This window comes from Littorina saxatilis, linkage group LG1 (genome assembly GCF_037325665.1).
Source record: "Littorina saxatilis isolate snail1 linkage group LG1, US_GU_Lsax_2.0, whole genome shotgun sequence".
Lineage (NCBI taxonomy): Eukaryota > Metazoa > Mollusca > Gastropoda > Littorinimorpha > Littorinidae > Littorina > Littorina saxatilis.
This window is the reverse complement of record NC_090245.1, coordinates 9,887,389-9,912,905: the sequence shown is the minus strand read 5'-3', so window position 1 is coordinate 9,912,905 and position 25,517 is coordinate 9,887,389. Positions and strand designations below refer to the sequence as shown.

Below are 25,517 nucleotides of genomic sequence, written 5' to 3'. Positions count from 1 at the left end.
TTTAAGACCTCAAAAAATCTGAGAAAATGGGGTCTTAAAAGGAGGGAGTCTTAAAATGGGGGGTCTTAAAAAGGGGTTTCACTGTACGTCTTAAAGGGGGGTTCCACTGTAAAGTATTTGCATGAAATGTTCATGAAGTCTGTGTTATTTATTTTGCAGCTGGTGCATATCAAGTGAAGTGGAACAAAGTCACAAACAACTTATTTGCCACGACACACGAAGGAGACATACGTATCTGGGATCCCAGGGTAAGTGTCTGTATGTGCGGCTTTATCTGTTTATTCTTGTTTTTGGCTCACGTAAGTGTAGCCTATGCGATGCTAACTTTTGTCTGTCTGTGCGTGCGTGCGTATGTATGTGTGTATGTCTGTGGTAGAAACTTTAACATTTGAAGACGTCATATTACATTGACGTCACATTATGACGTACGAGGGTTAGACGTCACGCGATGGAATTACTGAAAGTCTCGGTGATTGTTATTTTGAGCGGGCCGAGACTATTTGGCAGTCGTGTCCATGTAAGTAGGCTACATGCAGACAGACAGATCTAGATCTAGTGTCTCGCTTTCTTGCACAGTTTCTGTGTGTGTGTGTGTGTGTGTGTGTGTGTGTGTGTGTGTGTGTGTGTGTGTGTGTACTGTGTGTGTGTATGTGTGACGGAGTGATTGAGTTTGTGTTACTGTTTGTCGATTTCTTACGTGAGCCTTGAAGGCTTCGCCTCTTGTTTTCCAGGTGATAATACCAACAAAGATCATTTGCATGACATGCTCTATAATGTGTATCACTATCAGAGGAGATTTTTAACATTTGGCTTACTCCTCAATGCTTGCTGCTTGCCTATGAAGACACTAGAGGTAAATTTGACTGACAGTGATGTGATTTTTGACTCACATGCGAAGCAAAAGTGAGTCTATGTACTCACCCGAGTCGTCCGTCCGTCCGGAAAACTTTAACGTTGGATATTTCTTGGACACTATTCAGTCTATCAGTACCAAATTTAGCAAGATGGTGTATGATGACAAGGCCCCAAAAAACATACATAGCATCTTGACCTTGCTTCAAGGTCAAGGTCGCAGGGGCCATAAATGTTGCCTAAAAAACAGCTATTTTTCACATTTTCCCCATTTTCTCTGAAGTTTTTGAGATTCAATACCTCACCTATATATGATATATAGGGCAAAGTAAGCCCCATCTTTTGATACCAGTTTGGTTTACCTTGCTTCAAGGTCAAGGTCACAGGAGCTCTTCAAAGTTGGATTGTATACATATTTTGAAGTGACCTTGACCCTGAACTATGGAAGATAACTGTTTCAAACTTAAAAATTATGTGGGGCACATGTTATGCTTTCATCATGAGACACATTTGGTCACATATGATCAAGGTCAAGGTCACTTTGACACTTATGAAATGTAACCAAAATAAGGTAGTGAACCACTAAAAGTGACCATCTCATGGTAGAAAGAGCCAATAAGCACCATTGTACTTCCTATGTCTTGAATTAACAGCTTTGTGTTGCATGACCTTGGATGACCTTGACCTTGGGTCAAGGTCACATGTATTTTGGTAGGAAAAATGTGTAAAGCAGTTCTTAGTGTATGATGTCATTGCTAGGTTTAGTTATTTGACCTTGACCCTGAAGGTCAAGGTCATGTAAAGGTCAAGCATGTGAGTCGTATGGGCTTTGCCCTTCTTGTTCTCTTATTTTCTTGTGAGGAATTGTGTGACTCTTTTTGACGTACTGGTGGAAGAAGTAAGTTTTCAGAATAAATCAGAATTCTGTAGTGAAGGGTTGGTTTTTCCCTTATTTCCTTTTCTTATTTGACATCTCTCTTGCATTCTCTCAGGCTTAAAATGTTGGCCTAAGGTCAACTTTCACTGTCTCGTTGTGGCTGTTGCTACTTCTGCCTAATATACCAATACAATTAGAAGAACATCACTAACATATTTCAGTTAAACAGGTTCTGTATGTGAGTAGGCAAGTCAAAATATTGTGTTTATGTGCAGAAAGGGAATAGTCCTCAGCAGTACATAGCTGCGCATCTGTCAAAAATCCATGGCTTGGACTGGAGCCCAGACAATCAAAATCAGTTTGTCACTGCTAGTCAAGATGGCTATGTTAAGGTGAGTCAAGTTATCACACCTGCACACATTTTGCTGTTATATAATTCGGGAATGAGATTCGTATGCCTGTGAATACGCTGTTTCTGTCAATCTAAACAGATGAAATAACCAATATCTGGTAAAGAGACCAAAAAGCAATGTACTCACGTTAAAATGACGAACACGGAACGAATAGTCGTTCATTCATTCAGTCGCCATTGTTTAATACAATATCTGGTATTCAGATTATATAAAATTTCTCAGATGTATTTTTATTTTTTTTTCTTATTTTTTTTTTTTATTCTCTTTATTTGTATAGCGCCTTATCCGAAGTTCAAAGCGCTTTATGCCGTGTGAGATGGAATTTTTCACACAATATATCACGCATTCACATCGACCAGCAAACCTCAAGCCTGTTAGGCGAATGTTCACCTTTCGCGGCCTTTATTCCAAGTCACACGGGTATTTGATGGACATTTTTATCTATGCCTATACAATTTTGCCAGGAAAGACCCTTTTGTCAATCGTGGGATCTTTTACGTGCACACCCCAATATAGTGTACACGAAGGGACCTCGGTTTTTCGTCTCATCCGAAAGACTAGCACTTGAACCCACCATCTAGGTTAGGAAAGGGGGGAGAAAACAGCGGCCCGACCCAGGGTCGAACACGCAACCTCTCGATTCCGAGCGCAAGTGCCTTACCACTCGGCCACCCAGTCCTCTGGAGAGAGGTTCCCCCTCCCGAACCCCCCCACCACTAAGCTCTTACATTTCTACCCCAGAGGGTGTGGGGGGGATGAGGAGATTCTGAAAGTGAGGTTAATACTGGTTTTAAGAATCCTGTGAATTTATGTAAGATTAGTAGACAACAAAAGTGGCCTGGCTATGTATTTTTTCATGTGCAAAAGGCTTACTCTTCTTGTTTGATCGTCTTTTTTCAGTTGTGGGATTACACAAATCCAAAGAAGTGCTTCGGATCAACGGACTCAGGAGCACCCGTAAGAAGAGCACGATATACGGTAGGATTTCTTCGTCATTTATTGCTTTGAAACATAAAGAATAAGACTGAGTAGAAGAGTAGTTGATATTTGAATGAAAGAGCCCATTTGGAAAATGTAAACAGAAAGTAGATTTGTTGTACAACTACATATTTCAAAGCAACTTTTTGTTGAACTTGTCTTTATTTAATCATTTGTTTTCTATTTATGTATTTGTGTTTATGGGCAAATTAGACTATGCTTGTTCTTACTTGAAGAGTCCTTCTTTAGGGCGAGGGCCAGATGTGAAAAAGCAAATCACTGCTTATTCCATAGCCTCGTTAAATAAAGAATTGTCATTGTCGTTATCATCATTGTCAGTGTCATTGTCATTTTACATGTCAAACTTGTCATTGCCTTTTTGTACACCAGTTAGTCATTTGTGATATATCTCAACGGAGAAGTAATAAACGTTTTAAAACAAAGTTTTTTTGTGTGTGTGTGCTGGTGACAGTTCCTACAACCATGATATTGATTATTATATCTTTGCATATGCAGGTATGTTATTAACTCCTCTGCTTTGTCTCCTTGCTAGCCTTTTGGCGCAGGCCTAGTCACAGTGGTGGTACCGCAGTTGAAAAGGGGAGAGAACAGTTTGTACCTGTGGAAGATAACTAAGCAGAGTGACATGTCACCAGTTCATACATTTGTGGGACACAAAGATGTTGTACTGGAATTCCAGTGGAGAAAGCAACCTGAAGGTAGGGATTCAAAAGTGTGTGTCTCACTGTCCGTGTGTACAGGTGTAGCAGAGTTTCCATCTAGGGTAAAGGTATCTAATTCTGACCGATTTTTGGGGTACCTAAATCCGACCGATTTTTCTAGTCGGATCAATGATGATGTGTGCACGTCACCACAACAGAAGGAATGCCATTCATACTCGGGCCAGTCATGAACCGATTGATGACGCAACTTTACAGACCAATCGTTTTGTCACGATAGTTGATTTGCGTCATCGGCTCCGCGGCGCGAAAATGTGCCTTGTGTCGTCTGCTTCACCAGAGCCCCCGCAGAGCGAAACTGCAACTTTGTAGCGAAAAGTACGTCATACGTTTTTTACAAAAAGGTCACAAAACTTGATAAACAGAGTTCTGTTTGATTAAAATGTATGTTACTAAGTGTTTTTGGAAGTGTATTTTGATAGTTCGGGCTAAGTCTTCTGGCACTTTTTAATCGAAAAGGAGAAAATCTTATCGGTCGGATTTAGATGCCCAGTTTTTGAGTGGGTATCTAAATCCGACCACCTCGCAGAGAATGCAAAACGCTGTACAAAATCCCATTAAAATCATTGATTGTTTACGTTTATGTCTCTTGAAAAATCATATGAACACGGGAAGGTATCAGATTGTGTATTTGTAATGTCCAGTGAATCTTGTTTTGATAAAGTAAAAGCTGCAACCACTCCATCCACTTCATGACAGGTGCGCGCACTCTTGTCTTGCTAAACTGATGAATCGACAACAACATCGCAAGTGCGTGGTTGGGTGCTTGTCAGTGTTTGTGAGCATGTAAGCCTCAGTAAGCTTAATAGTAATTAATAGAGTGTTTCGCTCACTGAAAGTCACGAAGTTGTGTGTTTGTGTGTGTACTACACGATCAAAACAAGCCTGAAAGAAACATTACGTTCACTGTCATTTAGTTCCGAGTAGATTTTGGTCGTATTTAGATAACCCCAGTCGGATTTAGGTTCCCACACCTACCTCCAATGTTTACCGACAAACTCTTCTTTAATAACGGAAAGTAACGACACAGGCACCTATTTAAAACACGAATTGCGTACGTAAAACGCCGGTCTTACCAGACAAGACATATTTGCTAAACTTTACAATTTAGAACCTTGAGAATAAAACAATGATCTCAATCGGTCGGAATTAGATACCCTTACCCTATGTGTGTTCAAAGTTTGTGTGTGCCTGCATGTTTACCTGTTTTTATCACTGATAGGGATAATACGAACCTGGTACTGTCTTGTACACATTTTCACGCGCGCACGCACTTACGCACGCACCCACACACACACACACACACACACACACACACACACACACACACACACACACACACACTCTCTCTCTCTCTCTCTCTCTCTCTCTCTCTCTCTCTCACTCACTCATACGCATACATGTGCACAGACAAATCACATTCATTCCTGGCCCAGTGTTCAGTAATTTTCACCAGCTGCCAGAAGTGCTTGATAAGTAAGCTGAGTTTAACAGGGCTTTTTTTGTAAACTGTGCTGCAGCTTTGAGTTAGTCCAGATAAACTATCATAAAGAGAATATGTACATGTACATGTATAAGTCATTAGTTGTATTGGCGGGATTCCTACAGTATTATTGGGATTTTGTATCAGACTTTGTGTGTATGTTACGTGTGATATAAAATCGATCTGTATTTTCCTCTATTTTTCAGTAGTGGAGCACATTTGGGCTCTCACCCATGTAGTAGAATAGCTAATAATAACCAAAGTAATATGGAAATAAGAACAGCTGTAGCATATCACCCATTTCAATGTGAACGCTAAATATAACAGAATGCTATCGCAGATAAGATGGACAAAGAGTGAATGCAACTGCAGTCTAACATTTTGTTTAATTTTTGTGAAATTGACTGCTGTTAATGAACGCTGTTTGTATTGACAGGCTCAAGAGATCAACAGCTGGTGACGTGGTCAAGAGATCAGAGCCTGAGGATTTGGAGAATTGACCCCAACTTACAGAGGGTAAGTAAAAGTACAGTCTAACCTGTCTTTAACAACCTCCCGACGGACCGACCACAAGTGGTTTCTATGAACAGATGATGTTAGATATCTCAACTACTCGGGCCAGCTTAATAAGGGCGGTGCCCACTCCTCTTCCTTTGCCTTCCCCAGCCTGAAATAGGGTCAGGTACCCAATTCCAGTTGGATGGACTGGAGAGCACTCGGAAGAAAGCGGTTAACTTGTGCTCGCCCCGGTTGGGGATCGAACCCACAACCTCCAGCGTTGGAGGCAAGCGCTCTGCCACTGTGCTACTTCGGTTCTCAGTATAAGACAGGTCGTCGCTGTAGACAGGTGGTAGCTATGGAAAGGTAAACTACTTAGAAGAAAAACTTGTCTGGATGGTCGTTGTGGGCAGTTCGAGAGGTGGTCACCAGGGCAGGGTCAACTGTCTTTATTATGTACTAGATGAATACCCGCTTCGCCGGGTAGCCGGCTTCGCCGGGAAGAAGTACTTAGAGCCGAACGCCGGCTTTGCCGGGTCCGAACAATGGACCCGCCAAGCTTAGGTCCCTCCCAGATTCGTGGAATGGGAACAGTACGAAAATGATTCAGTGGCCATAATGCCATTCCTGACCATATCGAGTCCCATCCTTGTCGACGAATGTAACCGTGTTAATCACATTTGGAGGCGAACTCCACTCAAACAGGATTGAGCAATTTAGAGCTTATCTCTAAGCCCTTTTGAACTGTTATGGCTTCTCAAAGGGAGGCCAGTACATACAAATACACAAAAGTCGCCAGACCACATCACAAACAGAACTGAACAATCCACAGGTGTTGCCCACATAGAGAGAGACACACACACACACACACACACACAAACACAGAGAAGCCGTATATATAGAGAGATAGATGACAGTGTATTTTTCGCGTGACTATAAATTGATTCGACCTTTGCACTTTTACAGTGAGGATAATTTACGGGTCCAATTTACGTTCTGGACACTGCGGTGACCTTCTAAAAATAGTAACAGAACGCCGGGAATATCCGAAGATGCCCCCTCATACTATAGTGCACCATACGAAGGAAGGGAGGTAAACGCTGAAAACATGAAGATAAGGAAGAGTTACTGGGAATGGTGAAATGAACAGAAAAACCAAAATCGGTTCAGCGCTGCGCGCTGAGAGCACGTGTTGAAATATCTCATCGATGATATTGTGTCCGGGGTGTAGCTGAATACGGTGTCCAAATTTGAAAAAGATCCACCGAGAACTTTGGCTTTGGTGTGTCGGTATGGGGGCCCGGGTAGCTGAGGTGGAACCAAAATCGGTTCAGCGCTGCGCGCTGAGAGCACGTGTTGAAATATCGACCAGGTTGTGTCCTGTCCCGGGTGTACCTGAATATGCCCACCAAATTTGAAGCAGATCCATCGAGAACTTTGGCCGTGCATCGCGCACAACCACACACACACACACACACACACACAGACAGACAAGACACTAGTCGTATATATATTACTAGAATGAATACCCGCTTCGCCGGGTAGCCGGCTTCGCCGGGAAGAAGTACTTAGAGCCGTACGCCGGCTTCGCCGGGTCGGAACAATGGACCCGCCAAGCTTAGGTCCCTCCCAGATTCGTGGAATGGGAACAGCACGAAAATGATTCAGTGGCCATAATGCCATTCCTGACCATATCGAGTCCCATCCTTGTCGACGAATGTAACCGTGTTAATCACCTTTGGAGGCGAACTCCACTCAAACAGGACTGAGCAAGTTATGGCTTCTCAAAGGAAGGCCAGTACATAAAATTACACAAAAGCCGCCAGACCACATCACAAACAGAACTGAACAATGCACAGGTGTTGCTCACATAGACACACACACACACACACACACACACACACACACACACACACACAAAAACACAGAGAAGCCGTATCTATAGAGAGATAGATGACAGTGTATTTTTCGCGTGGCTATAAATTGATTCGACCTTTGCACTTTTACAGTGAGGATAATTTATGGGTCCAATTTACGTTCTGGACACTGCGTTGACCTTCTAAAAATAGTAACAGTAACAGAACGCCGGGAATATCCGAAGACGCTCCACTCACACAAAAGTGCACCATACGAAGGAAGGGAGGTAAACGCTGAAAACCTGGAGAATATGAGAAGATAAGGAAGAGTTACTTATAATGGTGAAATGAACACAAAAACCAAAATCGATTCAGCGCTGCGCGCTGAGAGCACGTGTTGAAATATCTCATCGATGATATTGTGTCCGGGGTGTAGCTGAATACGGTGTCCAAATTTGAAAAAGATCCACCGAGAACTTTGGCTTTGGTGTGTCGGTATGGGGGCCCGGGTAGCTGAGGTGGAACCAAAATAGCTGAGGTGGAACCAAAATCGGTTCCGCGCTGCGCGCTGAGAGCACGTGTTGAAATATCGACCAGGTTGTGTCGTGTCCCGGGTCTACCTGAATATGCCCACCAAATTTGAAGCAGATCCATCGAGAACTTTGGCCGTGCATGGCGAATACACAAATACACAAACACACAAATACACAGATACACAAACACACAGACACACACACAGACACAAGTCGTATATATATATATATATAGATAGATGTATTGTTTGCAGTTATTTAGTTTGTTTTCGGTTTGGTGACATCCTCGGGATTTTAACTGCCTTTTCTTGTCACCAATTCTGAAATTTTGGAAAAAGAGTGGTGAGGAAAAAAGTCTCCAATTCTCCCTTTGTCTGTGATTGGAACATACTGAAATGCTGCAAGTGAGCAAGTCTCCAATTCTCCCTTTGTCTGTGATTGGGACATACTGAAATGCTGCAAGTGAGCAAGTCTCCAATTCTCCCTTTGTCTGTTATTGGGACATACTGAAATGCTGCAAGTGAGCAAGTCTCCAATTCTCCCTTTGTCTGTGATTGGGACATACTGAAATGCTGCAAGTGAGCAACTCTCCAATTCTCCCTTTGTCTGTTATTGGGACATACTGAAATGCTGCAAGTGAGCGAGTCTCCAATTCTCCCTTTGTCTGTTATTGGGACATACTGAGATGCTGCAAGTGAGCAACTCTCCAATTCTCCCTTTGTCTGTGATTGGGACATACTGAAATGCTGCAAGTGAGCAACTCTCCAATTCTCCCTTTGTCTGTGATTGGGACATACTGAAATGCTGCAAGTGAGCAACTCTCCAATTCTCCCTTTGTCTGTTATTGGGACATACTGAAATGCTGCAAGTGAGCAAGTCTCCAATTCTCCCTTTGTCTGTTATTGGGACATACTGAAATGCTGCAAGTGAGCAAGTCTCCAATTCTCCCTTTGTCTGTGATTGGGACATACTGAAATGCTGCAAGTGAGCAAGTCTCCAATTCTCCCTTTGTCTGTGATTGGGACATACTGAAATGCTGCAAGTGAGCAAGCAAACAAACAGGAGTGATTATTTTCGTATTATGATTTTGAAGCAGTATTACCAGAAACGAACTGTTTTCTTTGTGTGTGTGTGTATGTTGTTCTTAATGTATGATTTTGCTTTCTATGAGTACAATTGTTTTCCTGTATGTACTTCTTGTACTACATTCATTTGTGCCAATTTTTGGATTTTGTTAGTTGTGTATTCTGTCTGTATTCTTGTGCCTTTTTGCACAAACATTTTGCTATGTTGGAATGACTTTCACCAAAGATGCCCAGAAGTTATCAAAGTGAAATTATAAAGGAAGCATCCGTATATATATGAGCAGTCTGGCATTTTCAGGTATCTTGCAAGTGTCTTTTTCACTCACTATCAGCATAGGTTCGAACCCAGGAACAGAGGCGATTTTTTTTGTATGTCCCGGAATCAGCGTTCAGTGCAGAGTCTAAGAGGGGGTTGTACCACCCTTGTGTAAAAATGTATTCAAAAGACCCAGTGTGCATGTTAAAGATCCCTTAGTTTCCAGAAAACGTCTAGGTATTTAGAGACACACAGAGAATCCAAGCACGCACACCCTCAAAGACGATGTCATGCTGCTCAGATGGCAGGGTAAAACCAGTATGGCATGCAAAACTGGCACCATAGGGTGACCATGAGAGTCAGAAGCTCAGGAACACAGATGAAGAAAAAGGAGAACACTTTAAGGCAGTCCTTAATTGAGCCCAAAGTCGACTTTGTGAAGTCAAAGACTTTGCATAGTCTTTTTACTGAAAATTCAGTGCCATATTAGGCCAAAACAAAAAAAAGGTCTGTTTACGGTAACATAGGCCAAAAAAATAGGGTCGGTAGGTCAGGATTTTTTTTCCATATTTTTACGTTATTTTGCAAAAAAACCAAGATTTTTTTTTTTTTTCCCAAATGCCCGAAAAAAGTCTAGGGTCGCGCGAAAAAAATAGGGTCGGTCGGGTTACCGTAAACAGACTATTTTTTTTTTGGCCTTAGCTCTGTGCAGCCAACTTCATGAAGTGGACTTTTCAAAGTCAACTTTGCCCAATTAATGTGAGGCTTTAAGGCATCTTGCGTTTTGTGTAGGTACAGTGGTACCTGCAAAGTGAATCCCTTCCTGTAAGAGAACACCTTCAAATGAAGGACACCCTCTGTTGTCCCTTTGTATCAAAGTATACCTGTCATGAAAGGCCACCTGTAATGTAAGGAGATTTCTGCCTAGCCCCAAAGGTACATGTTATGTCATGCCAGGCACCACTGTATGCTGCTCGGTTTGCTTCTTCGCAAACTGTATGCTAGTGCTTGCAAATTCTTTCACTTATTTGAATCGCAACGAATGCCATCTCAGTATGTTTAAAAACACTTGTGAGGAAGTGCATGCTTCAACTCATTACACAGCAAGAGTGTGACAATAATTTGCATCAACAAAAACCTGTTTAGAATATTTTCAAAAGCTCAGCTTATAAGCTCAGTGCACCTGCCTCTTTTAAAGAACTTCAAGATATGAAAGACATCATGATTTGAGAACCAGCTTGTATCTGGTTAAAACTGAAAGAAGAGTTATTGAGTAGTTTTTCCCTGGGCCCTGAATGGAGAGTGTTTCCTCATACATGTCGTTGTTCTAAGAACAACTTTTAAAGTCATGTGGGTCTCATGCAGCAAATTTAAAACAGTTTCAGATCTTCACCAACACCTAATGCAGTGAATCTATAATTTAAGTTTAAGCTTGATAAGTATTTAGAACAAGCAGACATTTTGGAATTATTTTTTTTACAAAACCATCAATATTGCAGTTTTGAGTGCAAAGTATTTGAATCAGGATTAACATGATCATGAACTTCATGATGAAGGATTCAAATGTACAAAGATCTCTTGGAAACTGAGCAGATCATCACCCTCCACCCTACCCTCACCCACCCTACCCCTTCCTCACCACCCCTTCCAACTAGATCACACTCTTTACTGGTTTTAACAAGAATGAATATTTATTAGGAAGAGAACGAAAAAGAAAAACAGCCAACACTATAAGACCTGAGTGCAGAGAGAGAAAGAGAGAGAGAGAGAGAGAGAGAGAGAGAGAGAGAGAGAGAGAGAGAGAGAGAGAGAGAGAGAGAGAGAGAGAGAGAGAGAGAGAGAGAGAGAGAGACACACACACACACACACTTACCTGAAAGCGGGGGTGATTGGAATTGTCCTTGGTGCCAGTCTCACCTGTACACTATGTCACTGACACTGCGTGTGTGTACAGATACAAATTCCATGATGTTTTGGCGCTTTCTTGCATCACCAAGGTGCCGTCACAGTCATGCTAGGCTGCATTCCAGTCTCCCTGATCAGTCAAGCGGAAAGTAGGGTAAAGTATTCTGCATAAGGTGGAGGAGAGGAGAGGAGGGCATGGAAGGCCTATAGGTGGAGGGGGGGGGGGGGGGTCTTCCTGCCAATAAAATGCATTGTAGCTGTGAATTCAGCCAGCCCAAAATTCCCTTTCAGTTGTGTTTATGGCTCGGAAAAAAGAGTGCAGAGGAAAGTGGTTGGTGGTTTTGTTGGATAGGGTTGAGGAGGAAGGGTGTTGGGGCTGGGGGTGGGGGGCGGAGGGGGCTGGGGTTATAAACCGGGAAGCAGAGTTGAGACTTCAAACAGTTTACATGTTGTCTTTGGTTGTGCTGGCTGATGAAAACAAGTGTTGGTGATCGCTGTTGAAGAGTCTAAATTAGAAGTCCTGTCACAGATCTACAAAAGAGCTAGCTCGCCTTTAAGTCAAAACTCTGCATTAGAGGCTCAACATTAATTACTCTTTCCTTTGACTCGAATGGGAAGACTTGTAAGTGCAAAATTGTGCTTGATAATTGAAGGAAACACCAACTGATTCTTGAAAGGGATATAATTTTATATGTGAATGTGTGTAATTTCTGTGAAAGGAGTAGGCGTGTAGAAGTTTCTTGACTAAGCTGTTAGTGGAGGAGTGAGAGAAAGAAAACAATGACGGTAATATTCAACCTTGTCTGTGAATGTTGGCTGTCTATCTGCATGTTAGCGGTTTATATGTCTGTGAAGGTGCACAACTTGAAGCAGGAGAAAGGCGTAAAGAGTGGTTGGTGAACTTGCGAGTCGTCAGTGTACGTGTTATGGCATGGTTGACAGTCAAAAAGTGAAAGTCAAAAGATAAGAGGAAGTGAAAGTAATAGTCATAAGGAGCTGTGTCTATGCAGAGAATCGAGTTTCTCTTTCTGTCTGAAGGAAAGATAGGTTTTGAGTGCATCGCTGTCAGTCAAATCACTGTGTGTTGTAATAACTCATCTGCACACCAGGAAATTGTGTGGTGGTGCCAATTTGTCGGTCTAGCTGTCAGGGGAAACAACTTTTAACATTTGGTTGCGAAAGATGAAGGCAGTTCATAGAAAGGCTGAAGTGTGTACTTTTAGCTCAAGGATTTTTGTGTGTGAGAATATTTAAATGCGGTAGAAGGTGCTGCGGTGATACTAATATAATGAGAAAATGAAGGGGAGTTATCAGTGATAGAAGTTAGTAATTTTCAAATTGAGATTAATTGAGACTCATTGAGAGTGTCGTTATTTGTCTAGCAGGTGGAAAGTTGGATATATCTTCCTACCTAGTTTGATATCGCGGTGATCGTACTCTTCACACTCATCTGTGTTTTGGAAATGTGATGGGACTTCAATGCTTATCAGAAGGATCGACTTGTCAGAAAATTCTGATCAATTTCTAACAAACAAAATGTTATCTGATTTCTTAGCACATGGTCTGAACTACACTACCCTACTTGGAGTTATATATATTGGCCACAACACATCATTCAGTGCTGTGTCCTGGAATTACAAAACTTGAGCAGAAATTTTGACTGCATTGGATTCTAGGTCAAAAACAGAAGCTTAAAAACTTGGATGATAAATCTCAAGTTAGAGAATAATAATTTAAGTGTGTCTTGAAGATTGTGTGAAAGACACTGCAGTGCATATATATATAGCCCCAGCTGACTATTTTTGCACATTTGGTGGATGTTTTGTACTTCGGTGGCAGCCAGATCATTGACTACCTATCTAGGTGAGTGAAACAGAGGGAGTAGTTGTAATGTGAGTTTTTTTTTTTTTTTAAATCAGACAATCCAAATGTTATTTCCGCGAAAGCAAAAAACACACACACAAAACAACTACATGCAAAAAATGATAGTTTAACCCAGGTGAGAGGGAAAAAATAGTGGCTTTTTTTACATGCACAATTTATCTTTCATCATAGGGGGTTAAATTCATATTTACAAGGCAAAAATGCTTCAGGTTCTGGGGGCGTTGTCCCCATACCCAGGCCAGGGGATCTTCACGGCCCACTGGACCCTAGGAATTATTTATTTCCTTGGAACTCATACTTCCTTATTTTGTTCTTGTTTTCCGAATCGTTTATATCCTGCGTTGGTTTGGTGCATGCTGTTCTTATTCATCGATCTGTCCAATCGGCTGCTGTAGTTTGTCTACCCTATCTCGATCTCTCTCTTTTGCCTTCTTGACCTAAGTATGCCTGCATGATGCGCGCACCCACACATGCATGCTCACACACACACACACACACTCGCACACACACACACACACACACACACACACACACACACACACACACACACGCACACACACACACACACACACACACTCTCTCTCTCTCTCTCTCTCTCTTGTTTTCTTAACAGTTATACTGCATCAAAATATGCAAAAACAGTGTGAAAATGCGTTCTTCTTGTAACAACATAAAAAGACCACAACATTCTGTGGTTTTGTTGGCCAAGGGGCATTAAAAAATTCTGCCCTTTGGGCTGACCAATAAAAGTTGCATTGCCTGGGCAGTGGGGGGGGGGGGGGGGGGGGGGGGGGGGGGAAGGAGGGAAGGGGCATTCACAACAAGAAGGTGGTAGGCCAACATATGTGTGACAAATTTCCCCCCACAGTCAGTCAAGTGGAACATGTGTGTGAACACTCTCTCTCTCTCTCTCTCTCTCTCTCTCACTCACTCACTCTCACTCACTCATAGCATACAGCGTATTACCAATACCTGTCCCAATATAGACCAGTTGGTCTAAGAGGACGTTAAACCCTAATAGTCAGTCAGTCTCTCTCTCTTTCTTTCTCTCTCTCTTTCTTTCTCTCTCTCTCTCTCTCTTTCTCTCTCTCTCTTTCTCTCTCTCTCTGTCTCTGTCTCTCTCTCTGTCTCTCTCTCTCTCTCTGCAGGTGTTTTTGTTATTATTGTGTTTGTGCATAACAATTGTATGTTTACATCTTTGTCAATTGGCAACATACCCCCCCCCCCCCCCCCCCCCCCTCGCTCTGTATGCTTGTCGTTTACCTTACCCATACTCCTCTTTTGGCATTTTGCCTTCGACTCCGTTTCATGTGAAATGGGGAGGGGCATGCCTGTGTAGATTTCCTCAGAAATGCACTTTTGTAGATCAGGATTTGATTCTTCAAAATGAGGAGTGCAATCTGTTGGAAGGCACCCTACACAGGTATATATACCTATGTGGAAAAACAAATCACAATGAGTACAACATTTCAAGCAGTATGTAAGAAATGTTAAGTCTTTTGTACTGGAAACTTGCATTCTCCCAGTAAGTAGAGGTTACACGCCGAGTCTCAGTGATTATTAAAAATAATGGTCGAAGTTAGCGGATCATGAAAAATGCGAGCTTTAGCGAGCTTTTTCATGACCGCGAACTGAGACCATTATTTTTTATAATCACTGAGACGAGGTGTGTAACCTCTTTATTCTTCCTTTCTTCAGTTATTCAAAGAAAAGAGGAGGTTTTTTGCGAAAGTTTGATCGAATCCTATTCACTCAACCAGTCAACCTGCGCAGGCGATCGATTAATGCGCGGTTGTATAGTTCCGTGCAAATCATTCCATTCTGTTAACACTTCTTGTCAGTTTTCCTATTTTGGACTAAAATCAAGTATACAGATGTGCTGTTATTCTGCTGTGGCGGCAAAGGCAGATATTGTGTGTTCTGTATATGTTTTGGTATCGCTTAGGATAATGTTCTTTCGTCAAATGGGACTAGCAGACGAACTTTTGCACCCGTGTTCCAACGTTAAAAACTGTATTAAGTTCAGTTTTCTGGGGAAAATAGTCCCGCAGTGGGGCACTGCGGTTATGAAATTAAAAGCCCCTCCTGTTTTTGGAACCGCAGGAGCTTTCTAGTTTGCTGTTAGGTAGATTTTTGGTTCCTCTTTCCTGTCATGCTCTCTTTTTCTTCATGAAGTCTTTTTTTTTTCTGCCTTCTTGCTCATTCACCTGTATTTTTTCCAAAAATCTCTTCTCTTGCCGCTTGTCTCGCGATTCATGTGTAGTTTAATCTGTTAGTGTTCTGATGTAAGTCCAGCAGTAGATAGGTTAAGCCTATTTTAACATACTGGAAACTGGTAATCTTCCAGTAGGTATTAATTTAGTTTTACTAAAGCCTGCTGGGACACAAGTAATGGGTTAGTGCATTTGTAAACAGGAATCGCTTGACAAGTGGCCCCCTTCATCCCCCCCTTCCTCGTCCTGATATGGCTCTGCGTAGTCGGCTGGACGTTAAGCAACAAATAAACAAACAAACAAACAAGTGTATGAAACCGCTTTATGAAATTATGTTGTTTAAATTGATGAGATGTGTGCATTTGGTTGCGTGTGATCTGTTTATTAAATGAAATATTGTTGAAAACTGACCGTCGGATTGCAGTCTGTTGTCGAAGAAACTGAGTGAAAAGAAGGGGAACTACTCTTGTCGCTGGACAAAGTATGAGTTACTTGCCTTGCGGGAAATTGCTTGTGATGAACGTTTGAGCACGGCAAATCTAGATTCAGAAAACAACCGAACTCATGGATTTTATATGAAGATTCATGTGTTCAGGCCTGTAGTTGTTAATTTAAATGCGGTATGTTTGTATTGTTTGCTCCAGAGATGTATACTTCGTACGTTAGAGCGTTCGGAACTTTTCAGTCGCAAAAAGTAGTACCGAAACGGAACAACTTCTCAACCCATTGCACTATCGAGGATTCAGGCTGTTGCTGGGTCGTTATTTGTTTGGTTGCTGGGTCATTATCGAAAAATAACTACCCCTACAAGTTTACAGAGGTAAAGAAGCAGAGGGGGGAATAAGGTAATATATTGTACTACATTGCAAGCCCCTGGAGCAATTTTTTTATTAGTGCTTTTGTGAACAAGAAACAATTAAGAAGTGGCTCTATCCCATCTCCCCCCTTTCCCCGTCGCGATATAACCTTGAACGGTTGAAAACGACGTTAAACACGAAATAAAGAAAGAAAGAAAGAGTACAACATTGTATAAACAAGTAAAGATTTGAAATGATTTTGAAGTTCATTCTTGTGTTCATGACAACCGAGCAGTGTTTAAATACATGGATGGACCGACAAGTTTGTTATTTTGGGTTTGAGCAACGAATTGCTTGCTGAACAGATGGGCGCAGTGGCGTGGGGATAAGACGTCGGCCTCCTAATCGGGAGGTCGTGAGTTCGAATCCCGGTCGTTGCCGCCTGGTGGGTTAAGAGTGGAGATTTTTCCGATCTCCCAGGTCAACTTATGTGCAGACCTGCTAGTGACTTAACCCCTTTCGGGTGTACACGCAAGCACAAGACCAAATGCGCACGGAAAAAATCCTGTAATCCATGTCAGAGTTTGGTGGGTTATAAATACACGAAAATACCCAGCATGCCTCCCCCGAAATCGGCGTATTGCTGCCTGAATGGCGGGGTAAAATTAAAAACGGTCATACACGTAAAAATCCACTCGTGCTAAAAACATGAGTGAGCGTGGGAGTCTAAGCCCATGAACGAAAAAGAAGAAGTTTGCTGAAGTACAATTTTTAACACATTGGCTCAGATCGGAGAAAAAAAAGACTTGTTTTTCCGGATATAGTGTAGCTGTTGAAAGATTCAAATTATTATTGACTGTACATGCATGCCTGCATCTGCTTTTATACAACTGCTGTGATTTTCCGTAGTTCAAAAGGTAGGCCCCTTCGTTTACCTTTTTATGAACCATAAACCCTTTCTTCCTATTTTTCATTCATTCTTAATGTAGTTTCATTGAAGCAGTAGTTCCTTTGCTGAGCAACTTTACAAACCAATCGTGTGGTTTGAATGCGGGGCTTTCCCTTCAGAAAACTTCATAATGTGAAACTGAATCAGTTTCCAGTGTGTGGGAGGAATGAACTGAACTCAGGACAGTTTGTCACAACACAAAGTGGAAGCTCAGCAATTCCTACCAACTTGTTGCCATTACAGCGACTTCCATTAGGTGAATGCTATTCAAGTTTAGGTAACGTTTTAGCCGCATCTTTTTATAAGCCGCAATGCGATTTTTTTTAAAAAAAGTCGCGGCTTGTAGTCCGTCAAAATATGGTACAGTGGAACCCCCCTTTTAAGACTCCCTCCCTTGAGTAGTTTTACAAAATAATCAAATAGAAACATAAACAAGTCGCGTAAGGCGAAATTACTACATTTAGTCAAGCTGTGGAACTCACAGAATGAAACTGAACGCACTGCATTTTTTCACAATGACCGTAGTTCGCCGCTTGTGCAAAACGGAGTGAAACTGACGAGCCTGTTCAGCGCGGTAGTGGTTTCGCTGTGCTGCATAGCGTCGCTTTTCTGTACCTCTCTTCGTTTTAACTTTCTGAGCGTGTTTTTAATCCAAACATATATCTATATGTTTTTGGAATCAGGAACTGACAAGGAATAAGATGAAATTGTTTTTAAATCGATTTCGGAAATTTAATTTTAATCATAATTTTTATATTTTTAATATTCAGAGCTTGTTTTTAATCCAAATATAACATATTTATCTGTTTTGGGAATCAGAAAATGATGAAGAATAAGATGAACGTAAATTTGGATCGTTTTATAAAAGAAACATTTTAATTACAATTTTCAGATTTTTAATGACTAAAGTCATTAATTAATTTTTAAGCCACCAAGCTGAAATGCAATACCAAAGTCCGGCCTTCGTCGAAGATTGCTTTACAAAAATTTCAATCAATTTTATTGAAAAATGAGGGTGTGACAGTGCCGCCTCAACTTTTACAAAAAGCCGGATATGACGTCATCAAAGACATTTATCAAAAAAATTTAAAAACATTTCTGGGGATATCATTCCCAGGAACTCTCATGTAAAATTTCATAAAGATCGGTCCAGTAGTTTAGTCTGAATCGCTCTACACGCACAGACAGACACACACACACACACACACACACACACACACACATACACACACACACACACACACACACACCACGACCCCCCGGGCCGTTGCCCCTGAACCCCACCAGGGGCCCCATCCCCGGCTTACTTTCCTACTTTTGGAACATTTGCTGGTCTCATGTCTGGTTCATAACCTCTGTTTATGTACCCCCATTTTAAGACTGATCCCTCCTTTTTATGACCTGAATTTCTCAGACTTGTGGAGGTCTTAAAAGGGGGATTCCACTGTATTTTATTTGCATCAGATTGCTGGCGCTGGCATCTGCTTCCATAGACCCACATTAAGTCACCACCGAGTGGTAGACACAGACGACATTTGGTAGCACTGACTGCCAGCTTCACGGTAATGCGTACCCCTAGCGCAGCTCTGCTTGGGTGGGAATGTTCTGAGCAAAACACTATGTGTTACTCCATACCCCTTGCCCTCCATTGAACTTCTTGACCCCAACAAATTGGGGGGGGGGGGGGGGGGGGAGTTTGCCCAGTCGGTAGAGGCGCTGGCTTTAAAACCGGTTGTTACTATCAGCGTGGGTTCAACCCCCAAGTTCGGCGCGGGATGTGTGTCCCAGAGTCAACTTTGTGCAGACTCTCCTCGGTGTCCGAACACCCCCGTGTGCACGCATGCGCACGATAAAGATCCCAGGGTCACAGCGAAAGCCTCAGGCCTTGGAAACACGAATACATGCATGCAAAAATATGAAGCCCGGGTGTCCGTTCGGCCAACAGCCAATAAAGTAACCATTTCAGCACTGACCCGAGACGACCCAACCCGGTCCCTAGCCCATTTCAGGTCTCCTCTAGCAGCGGGCAGCCAGCTGTCTACATCCCCCCCCCCCCCCCCCCGCCATTAAGGCAGCCATACGCCGCTTTCGGAGGAAGCATGCTGGATATTTTCGTGTTTCTATAACCCACCGAACTCTGACATGGATTACAGGATCTTTTCCGTGCGCACTTGGTCTTGTGCTTGCGTGTACACACGAAGGGGGATAAGCCACTAGCAGGTCTGCACATACGTTGACCTGGGAGATCGGAAAAATCTCCACACTTAACCCACCAGGCGGCCGCGACCGGGATTCGAACCCTCGACCTTCCGATTGAGAGGCCGACGTCTTACCACCCCGCCACAGCGCCCGTCCGTATTTTCATACAAAGCCGGGTTTTTCCATGTAACATGCCCCTAATGGCTTTGCCGTGAGGGCGTAAAACTTACATTTTCTCTGTACTTTTATTACCCTCAGAGCCCCCTTTTACTCCCCTGTTCTCCCCTCCTCTACACCCTATTACTTTCTTTAACCCTTCCAGCCCCATACCCCTTTTGTATCTTAATGTGGTTTTGTACTTCAGTTTTTGTGCTTCCTTTTTTTCTTTGCATCCCATCTCTGCTTTTTCCCCATAATATTTGCACTCTTCCTTTGATGGTGGGTTACGCTACGCGTCAGTGCCTTTTTAGGTTGCTGTGTCAACGATCGACAGATGCCATCTGTGAGCACTTAATTTGGTTCCTGAACACTTTGAGCTGGCGGGTTGTCTTTTTGGTTTTGTGAAACTGAGGTGCAATACAAACCCAGTGCTGAATTTGATATAGAATTTCTGATCTTCAAGGCAAGTCATTTTGAAGTTGCAGTACAAACCCAGTGCTGAATTTGGTACAGAATTCTGATCTTCAAGGCAAGTCATTTTGAAGTTGCAGTACAAACTCAGTGCTCAATTTGGTACAGAATTCTGATCTTCAAGGCAAGTCATTTTGAAGTTGCAGTACAAACTCAGTGCTGAATTTGATACAGAATTCTGATCTTCAAGGCAAGTCATTTTGAAGTTGCAGTACAAACCCAGTGCTGCATTTGGTACAGAATTTTGATCTTCAAGGCAAGTCATTTTGAAGTTGCAGTACAAACTCAGTGCTGAATTTGATACAGAATTCTGATCTTCAAGGCAAGTCATTTTGAAGTTGCAGTACAAACTCAGTGCTGAATTTGATACAGGTATACACATAGACTGCGTTCTCTCTGTCATACTACTAGGTATACACATAGACTGAGTTCTCTCTGTCATACTACTAGGTATACACATAGACTGAGTTCTCTCTGTCATACTACTAGGTATACACATAGACTGAGTTCTCTCTGTCATACTACTAGGTATACACATAGACTGCGTTCTCTCTGTCATACTACTAGGTATACACATAGACTGAGTTCTCTCTGTCATACTACTAGGTATACACATAGACTGAGTTCTCTCTGTCATACTACTAGGTATACACATAGACTGAGTTCTCTCTGTCATACTACTAGGTATACACATAGACTGAGTTCTCTCTGTCATACTACTAGGTATACACATAGACTGAGTTCTCTCTGTCATACTACTAGGTATACACATAGACTGAGTTCTCTCTGTCATACTACTAGGTATACACATAGACTGAGTTCTCTCTGTCATACTACTAGGTATACACATAGACTGCGTTCTCTCTGTCATACTACTAGGTATACACATAGACTGAGTTCTCTCTGTCATACTACTAGGTATACACATAGACTGCGTTCTCTCTGTCATACTACTACGTAGGTATACACATAGACTGCGTTCTCTCTGTCATACTACTAGGTATACTGTATTTGTACATGTAGCTATATAAGTTCATATGTTGCTATGCTCTGAATAAAGAAAATACATTGGTCTTACAAATAAAACTTCTAAGCAGTAGTGGGTGCTGGATAACTTAAGTCATAGGCCCTGGTGAAATGGGAATCTGTGGACAGCATATATAATTTTATATTACTTTTTATGCTGTGTTTTTTCAGATATATGTTTATCCTTTGTTTTACAGTGGAACCCCCCTTTTAAGACCTCCAAACATCTGAGAAAATCAGGTCTTAAAAAGGAGGGAGTCTTAAAATAAAAGGTAAATTTACAGAGGTTATGAACAGAAAGTCTTAAAAAAGAGGGTCTTAAAAGGGGGGTTCCACTGTTAGTCTAGAATATCTCACTGGGACAGTATTTTGAGTGATATTTTCTTGTACTGTTGATAAAATATACTGCACTTACTTACCTAGGCCCTTTGCTCCCAGCAGAGCATAGGCCTTTGACGACGTTTCTCCATCGCACCCTGTTCTGGGCTGTTCTCTCCGCTTCTGCCCAGCTGTTGCCTTGCCTCTTCAGTTCTGCCTCTGTGTCCCGCCTCCAGCTGTTGCCTTGCCTCTTCAGTTCTGCCTCTGTGTCACGCCTCCAGCTGTTTCTCGGAATCGCTCTCTTTCTTTTCCCCTGCGGGTTCCAAGTGAGAGCCTGGCGGGTGATGCTGGATGTTGGTTTCCTAATAGTGGGGCTCCTATGTTGCAAAATCAATCATTTCTTGTGACAAACACCAAATTTGGCATACATGTACAGTTTTATGTGCTTAACAAAACCTGATACAGAGCCACCGCGAAAAATTAAAAAATCGGTAGTTTTTATAACAAAATTCAAAATGGCCGCCAGTAAAAACGGTTGGGTATGTTAGGCATATTTCATTTCATGTGACAAACACCAAATTTGGTATAAATGTATGGTTTTATGTGCTTAACAAAACCTGACACAGAGGAACCGAGAAAAATTTAAAAATCAGTAGTTTTAAAAAAAAATCAAAATGGCCGCCTGTGAAAAAGGTATTCAGGCGTATTTGATGCTACAAGTCATTCTCTTGCAATAGAAACTAACAGAAACAATTGTTAAAACATAACAATACATGTATACATGATCAATGGTGCAGCGATTGGTTGGACGGCGTGGATGGCAGGGTTGAAGAATCGTTGGCTTACCTAACCTGTGCCAACAAAAAACTATCGCACAAATGTTCGTACCAAAACGAAAACATTTATTCCTGTGCCATTTTATTCCATTTGTCTATGCTATTAAGGGCACACAACGTGGCTATCTGGAACTCTTTTAATATAAAAGATTGAATTTACATGGGTTATGTGACCGCCGCCTAAATAAGGGTACCCCAAAAATCAAATTGATAAAAATGAAAGGTATAATAATGACATAACACTAAAAAGTATTCATCCTGTTCTGGATAGATGTTGTGCCTCATGAATTTTTTTTGACTTTTTAATGGGTACCTAAAGTTGTGATCACATCCCCTTTGCCACGTTAAGGGTACCCTTATTTGGCGGCGGTCATGTGACCCCTGTAACTAAATCTTCTTTTATCTGAAAGATGTGCCATTTGTGAGAGCCTTTACTGGCATAAAAAGTTTGAATAAAATGATACGGGAATGAATGTTTGAGTTGGGGTACGAAAATGGGTGCAATAATAGTTTTTACACAGTTTAATTTGCTGATTTTCACAGGCATGCAAGCACAGCTGCAGAGAGCAGAGCTCTTCAGTCCTTCTTTGCAGCATTTTGTTGTACGGCACTTCCACACTTCATGCGTTCTCGGCACATGCTGGATACCTCTTGAAGGCTCGTCCAAAATAACTCCCACTTTCCAGCCTTGGACTGCCAGCCCCACAATTATTGGTGTTGGCTTGTTTGCCTGACTGTATATTTACTGACGTAGTCTAATTGGTAGATTGCTCTTCTCAAACTCATGTCCTGCAACAGCACGTTACTTGTAAGGGTGTTTGGGGGAATTTGGCAGCGCTTTTGACTGAAGAGGTACCTTCTAGCACTGTTCACACCCAGGAAGTTTGGTTTTGTCCTGCAGAAGTACCACAAAATGCTCTTGAACTGACCTGTCAGTAGTACTTAGCTCTCAAAGAAGAGCAGACAACCTGAGGAAAGATTGTGTGATGTCTACTAATGCATGCCATACTTGTCAAGCCCCCAATACCACCGAAGAACAACACAGTATCACAGTCTGTAAAACTGTGAAACATGGGCAGGCAGGGTGACTTCTCGGGGCCAATGGCTTTGGCAATGTGGTGAGCAAAAAATGGCTGAATCCTTTTCCATAGCGATGCACACTTCATAAGCAGAAAACTGAAATCAGCTGGGATGAGAAGCAGACCGTCTTAGATGTCTGGCCTCCTCTAAATCCATGGTGTAGGAAATCCACCTGGGGTACCCTTCATACAAAAGCTGAAAAGTGACAATTTTATTTGAATAATGTTTACTATCTCAGAGAGTTAGCCAAAGTCTTCACACAAAAGATAAAATGCAAAAATTGTATTTTAATTTAACTATTTGTATAATTCTTACTATTTAAGGTCAATACAAAAAACCTGTTTCCAGTTACCCAACTGATTCTTAAATCTTGCTGGCCGCTACATTCATTAGAATTCTAACAGTCGCTTACAGAATGTTGACCCTTGTGAGGGTATGGTAAACCCACCAAATTCACAGAGGTATCTTACGCATATGTGTGCATACTTGTTAATTATCAAAAAAAAGATGCAAACTGTTCAGCTACTCTGGAGGTATTAGGTACCAACCTTGATAGTAATGGTGAAATCAGCTCGTTTGTGTGGCACCGGCAGAATTGCTCATAATGTATTCACGCAGCACTCTTGTTCTCAGGAACCTGCATGTGGTGTAAATAAAATGCACATCAATGCACGGTCAACCTAAATTAAGTAAAAGGTTGAGAAAAAAGTAACACACCAAAATCGTAACAGTGTTGAGACTCAGACTCAGAGAGAGGTACCACTTTTTTCAAAACCACTCATTTCTCATTTCATTAGCACATAAGCTTATTGCATACTTTTGTCTTTTAGCTATCATCTTTGAAAGTTTGATCACAAGACCGTAGAGACATGGGGAATGGTCCCCCCCCCCCCCCCCCCCCCCAAGCTGGCCCTCCTACTAGTTAGTACATCATAGTACATGTCATTGTCATTGTGGCCTACTCACTCTAAGTCACTCCCCCTCCCCCCTCAGTTTTTTTAGAAACTTATGGAAGTCAAGTCCTTTATAATAGGCAGGACTAATTATCATGCCTTGAACAATCTCTGTCTCCTTGCCTTTTATTCAAAGTTCTTTTAACTTGTCCAACATCATGTGGGTGGCGAGCATGGTTTTCTTTCATTCAATCAACAGATAGATCTAGATCTATCACAATCCAGTTTCAGCAAGATTTGAAAGTGTGCAGCATTTCAGCGCTTCAGCCGATCAAAAACAGACCCGAGGGGACAAATAAAGATTATAATGACGTGAAATTGGTGAATGAAAGGGTAATCTTAAAAACTTACCCTCACAAACGTTGTTTTCGCTCAATCAAAACACGCATTGGTACGGAGGCCGCCATCTTGAATTTTCTAGCTGCGGATATATACTTTTCTAAAAAAAATATAAAACTAAATGACAGAACACAAAAGTACCCATGAAAATAATTATTTCATGTATATATTATCACCAGACAACTTCTGGTGCATTGTTAATAATTGAAGTTTACATTTGCTGAGTTGGAAATATTTACTGCTGATGGCTTTTGGTATGAAAATCGTCTGCTGTAGGTGCAGCCTTTTATTCATTATTATAAACACAAAAATCAATTTCTGAAGTGGCTCTGTATCTGAAATCATTTAAAACATCATAAGGAACAATATCACGAAGTATGATGTTTGTCACAAGATGTGATTAATTGTTGAGTGATTCTGCAACATAGGAGCCCCACTATAAGGGTGTGTCCAATCCAGCCCCAAAGTTTAATCAGTGTTCAACCCAACTAGCCTTGGGGTTGGTTTTGTTGCTCTTTTTGCTCAGCTGTTGTTGTTATAAATTTCCCCCATTGTCCCCCAGTGTCCTTCATTTTGATCAGATCATACTGTCTCAGTTGCCATGAAAGAATAAGATCATATGGCTAATCTATCAGAGTCCTTTTATAGTTCAGCTTTAATTCAGTTTAATTGGTGTCACCAATCAATTAGAGTAAGGACATACTTGACAGTTTATTTAGTCCCGGTCATGACATTTTCAAACATTGGGATAGTAACAGCAGTATCCAATCAGATCTGGTTATTTAAGACATGATGTTTAGAACACTGTGCCCACTGT

General features: G+C 41.8%; 1 protein-coding gene and 1 long non-coding RNA gene across 13 annotated transcripts in view; one reads left to right on the top strand and one right to left on the bottom strand.

Annotated features, from left to right (window-relative positions):
• The window catches only part of LOC138961060 (GATOR2 complex protein WDR59-like), a 130,113-nt gene that overhangs the window by 11,031 nt on the left and 93,565 nt on the right, over positions 1–25,517 (top strand). For all 12 annotated transcript variants that reach the window (XR_011454146.1, XM_070332695.1, XM_070332683.1 and 9 more), the window contains exons 7-11: positions 160–248; positions 2,005–2,121; positions 3,043–3,120; positions 3,674–3,839; positions 5,780–5,859. Coding sequence is in view for 11 of the 12 variants with exons in the window: in XM_070332695.1 (XP_070188796.1) it covers positions 160–248; positions 2,005–2,121; positions 3,043–3,120; positions 3,674–3,839; positions 5,780–5,859 (530 nt within the window). In the remaining variant the exon portion in view is untranslated. The remainder of the gene's footprint in view (positions 1–159; positions 249–2,004; positions 2,122–3,042; positions 3,121–3,673; positions 3,840–5,779; positions 5,860–25,517) is intronic.
• LOC138961132 (uncharacterized) lies at positions 21,911–24,041 on the bottom strand. Its single transcript, XR_011454147.1, has 2 exons — positions 23,957–24,041; positions 21,911–23,603 (listed from the first exon to the last, which is right to left on the bottom strand). It is a non-coding gene; the product is annotated as an uncharacterized lncRNA (long non-coding RNA).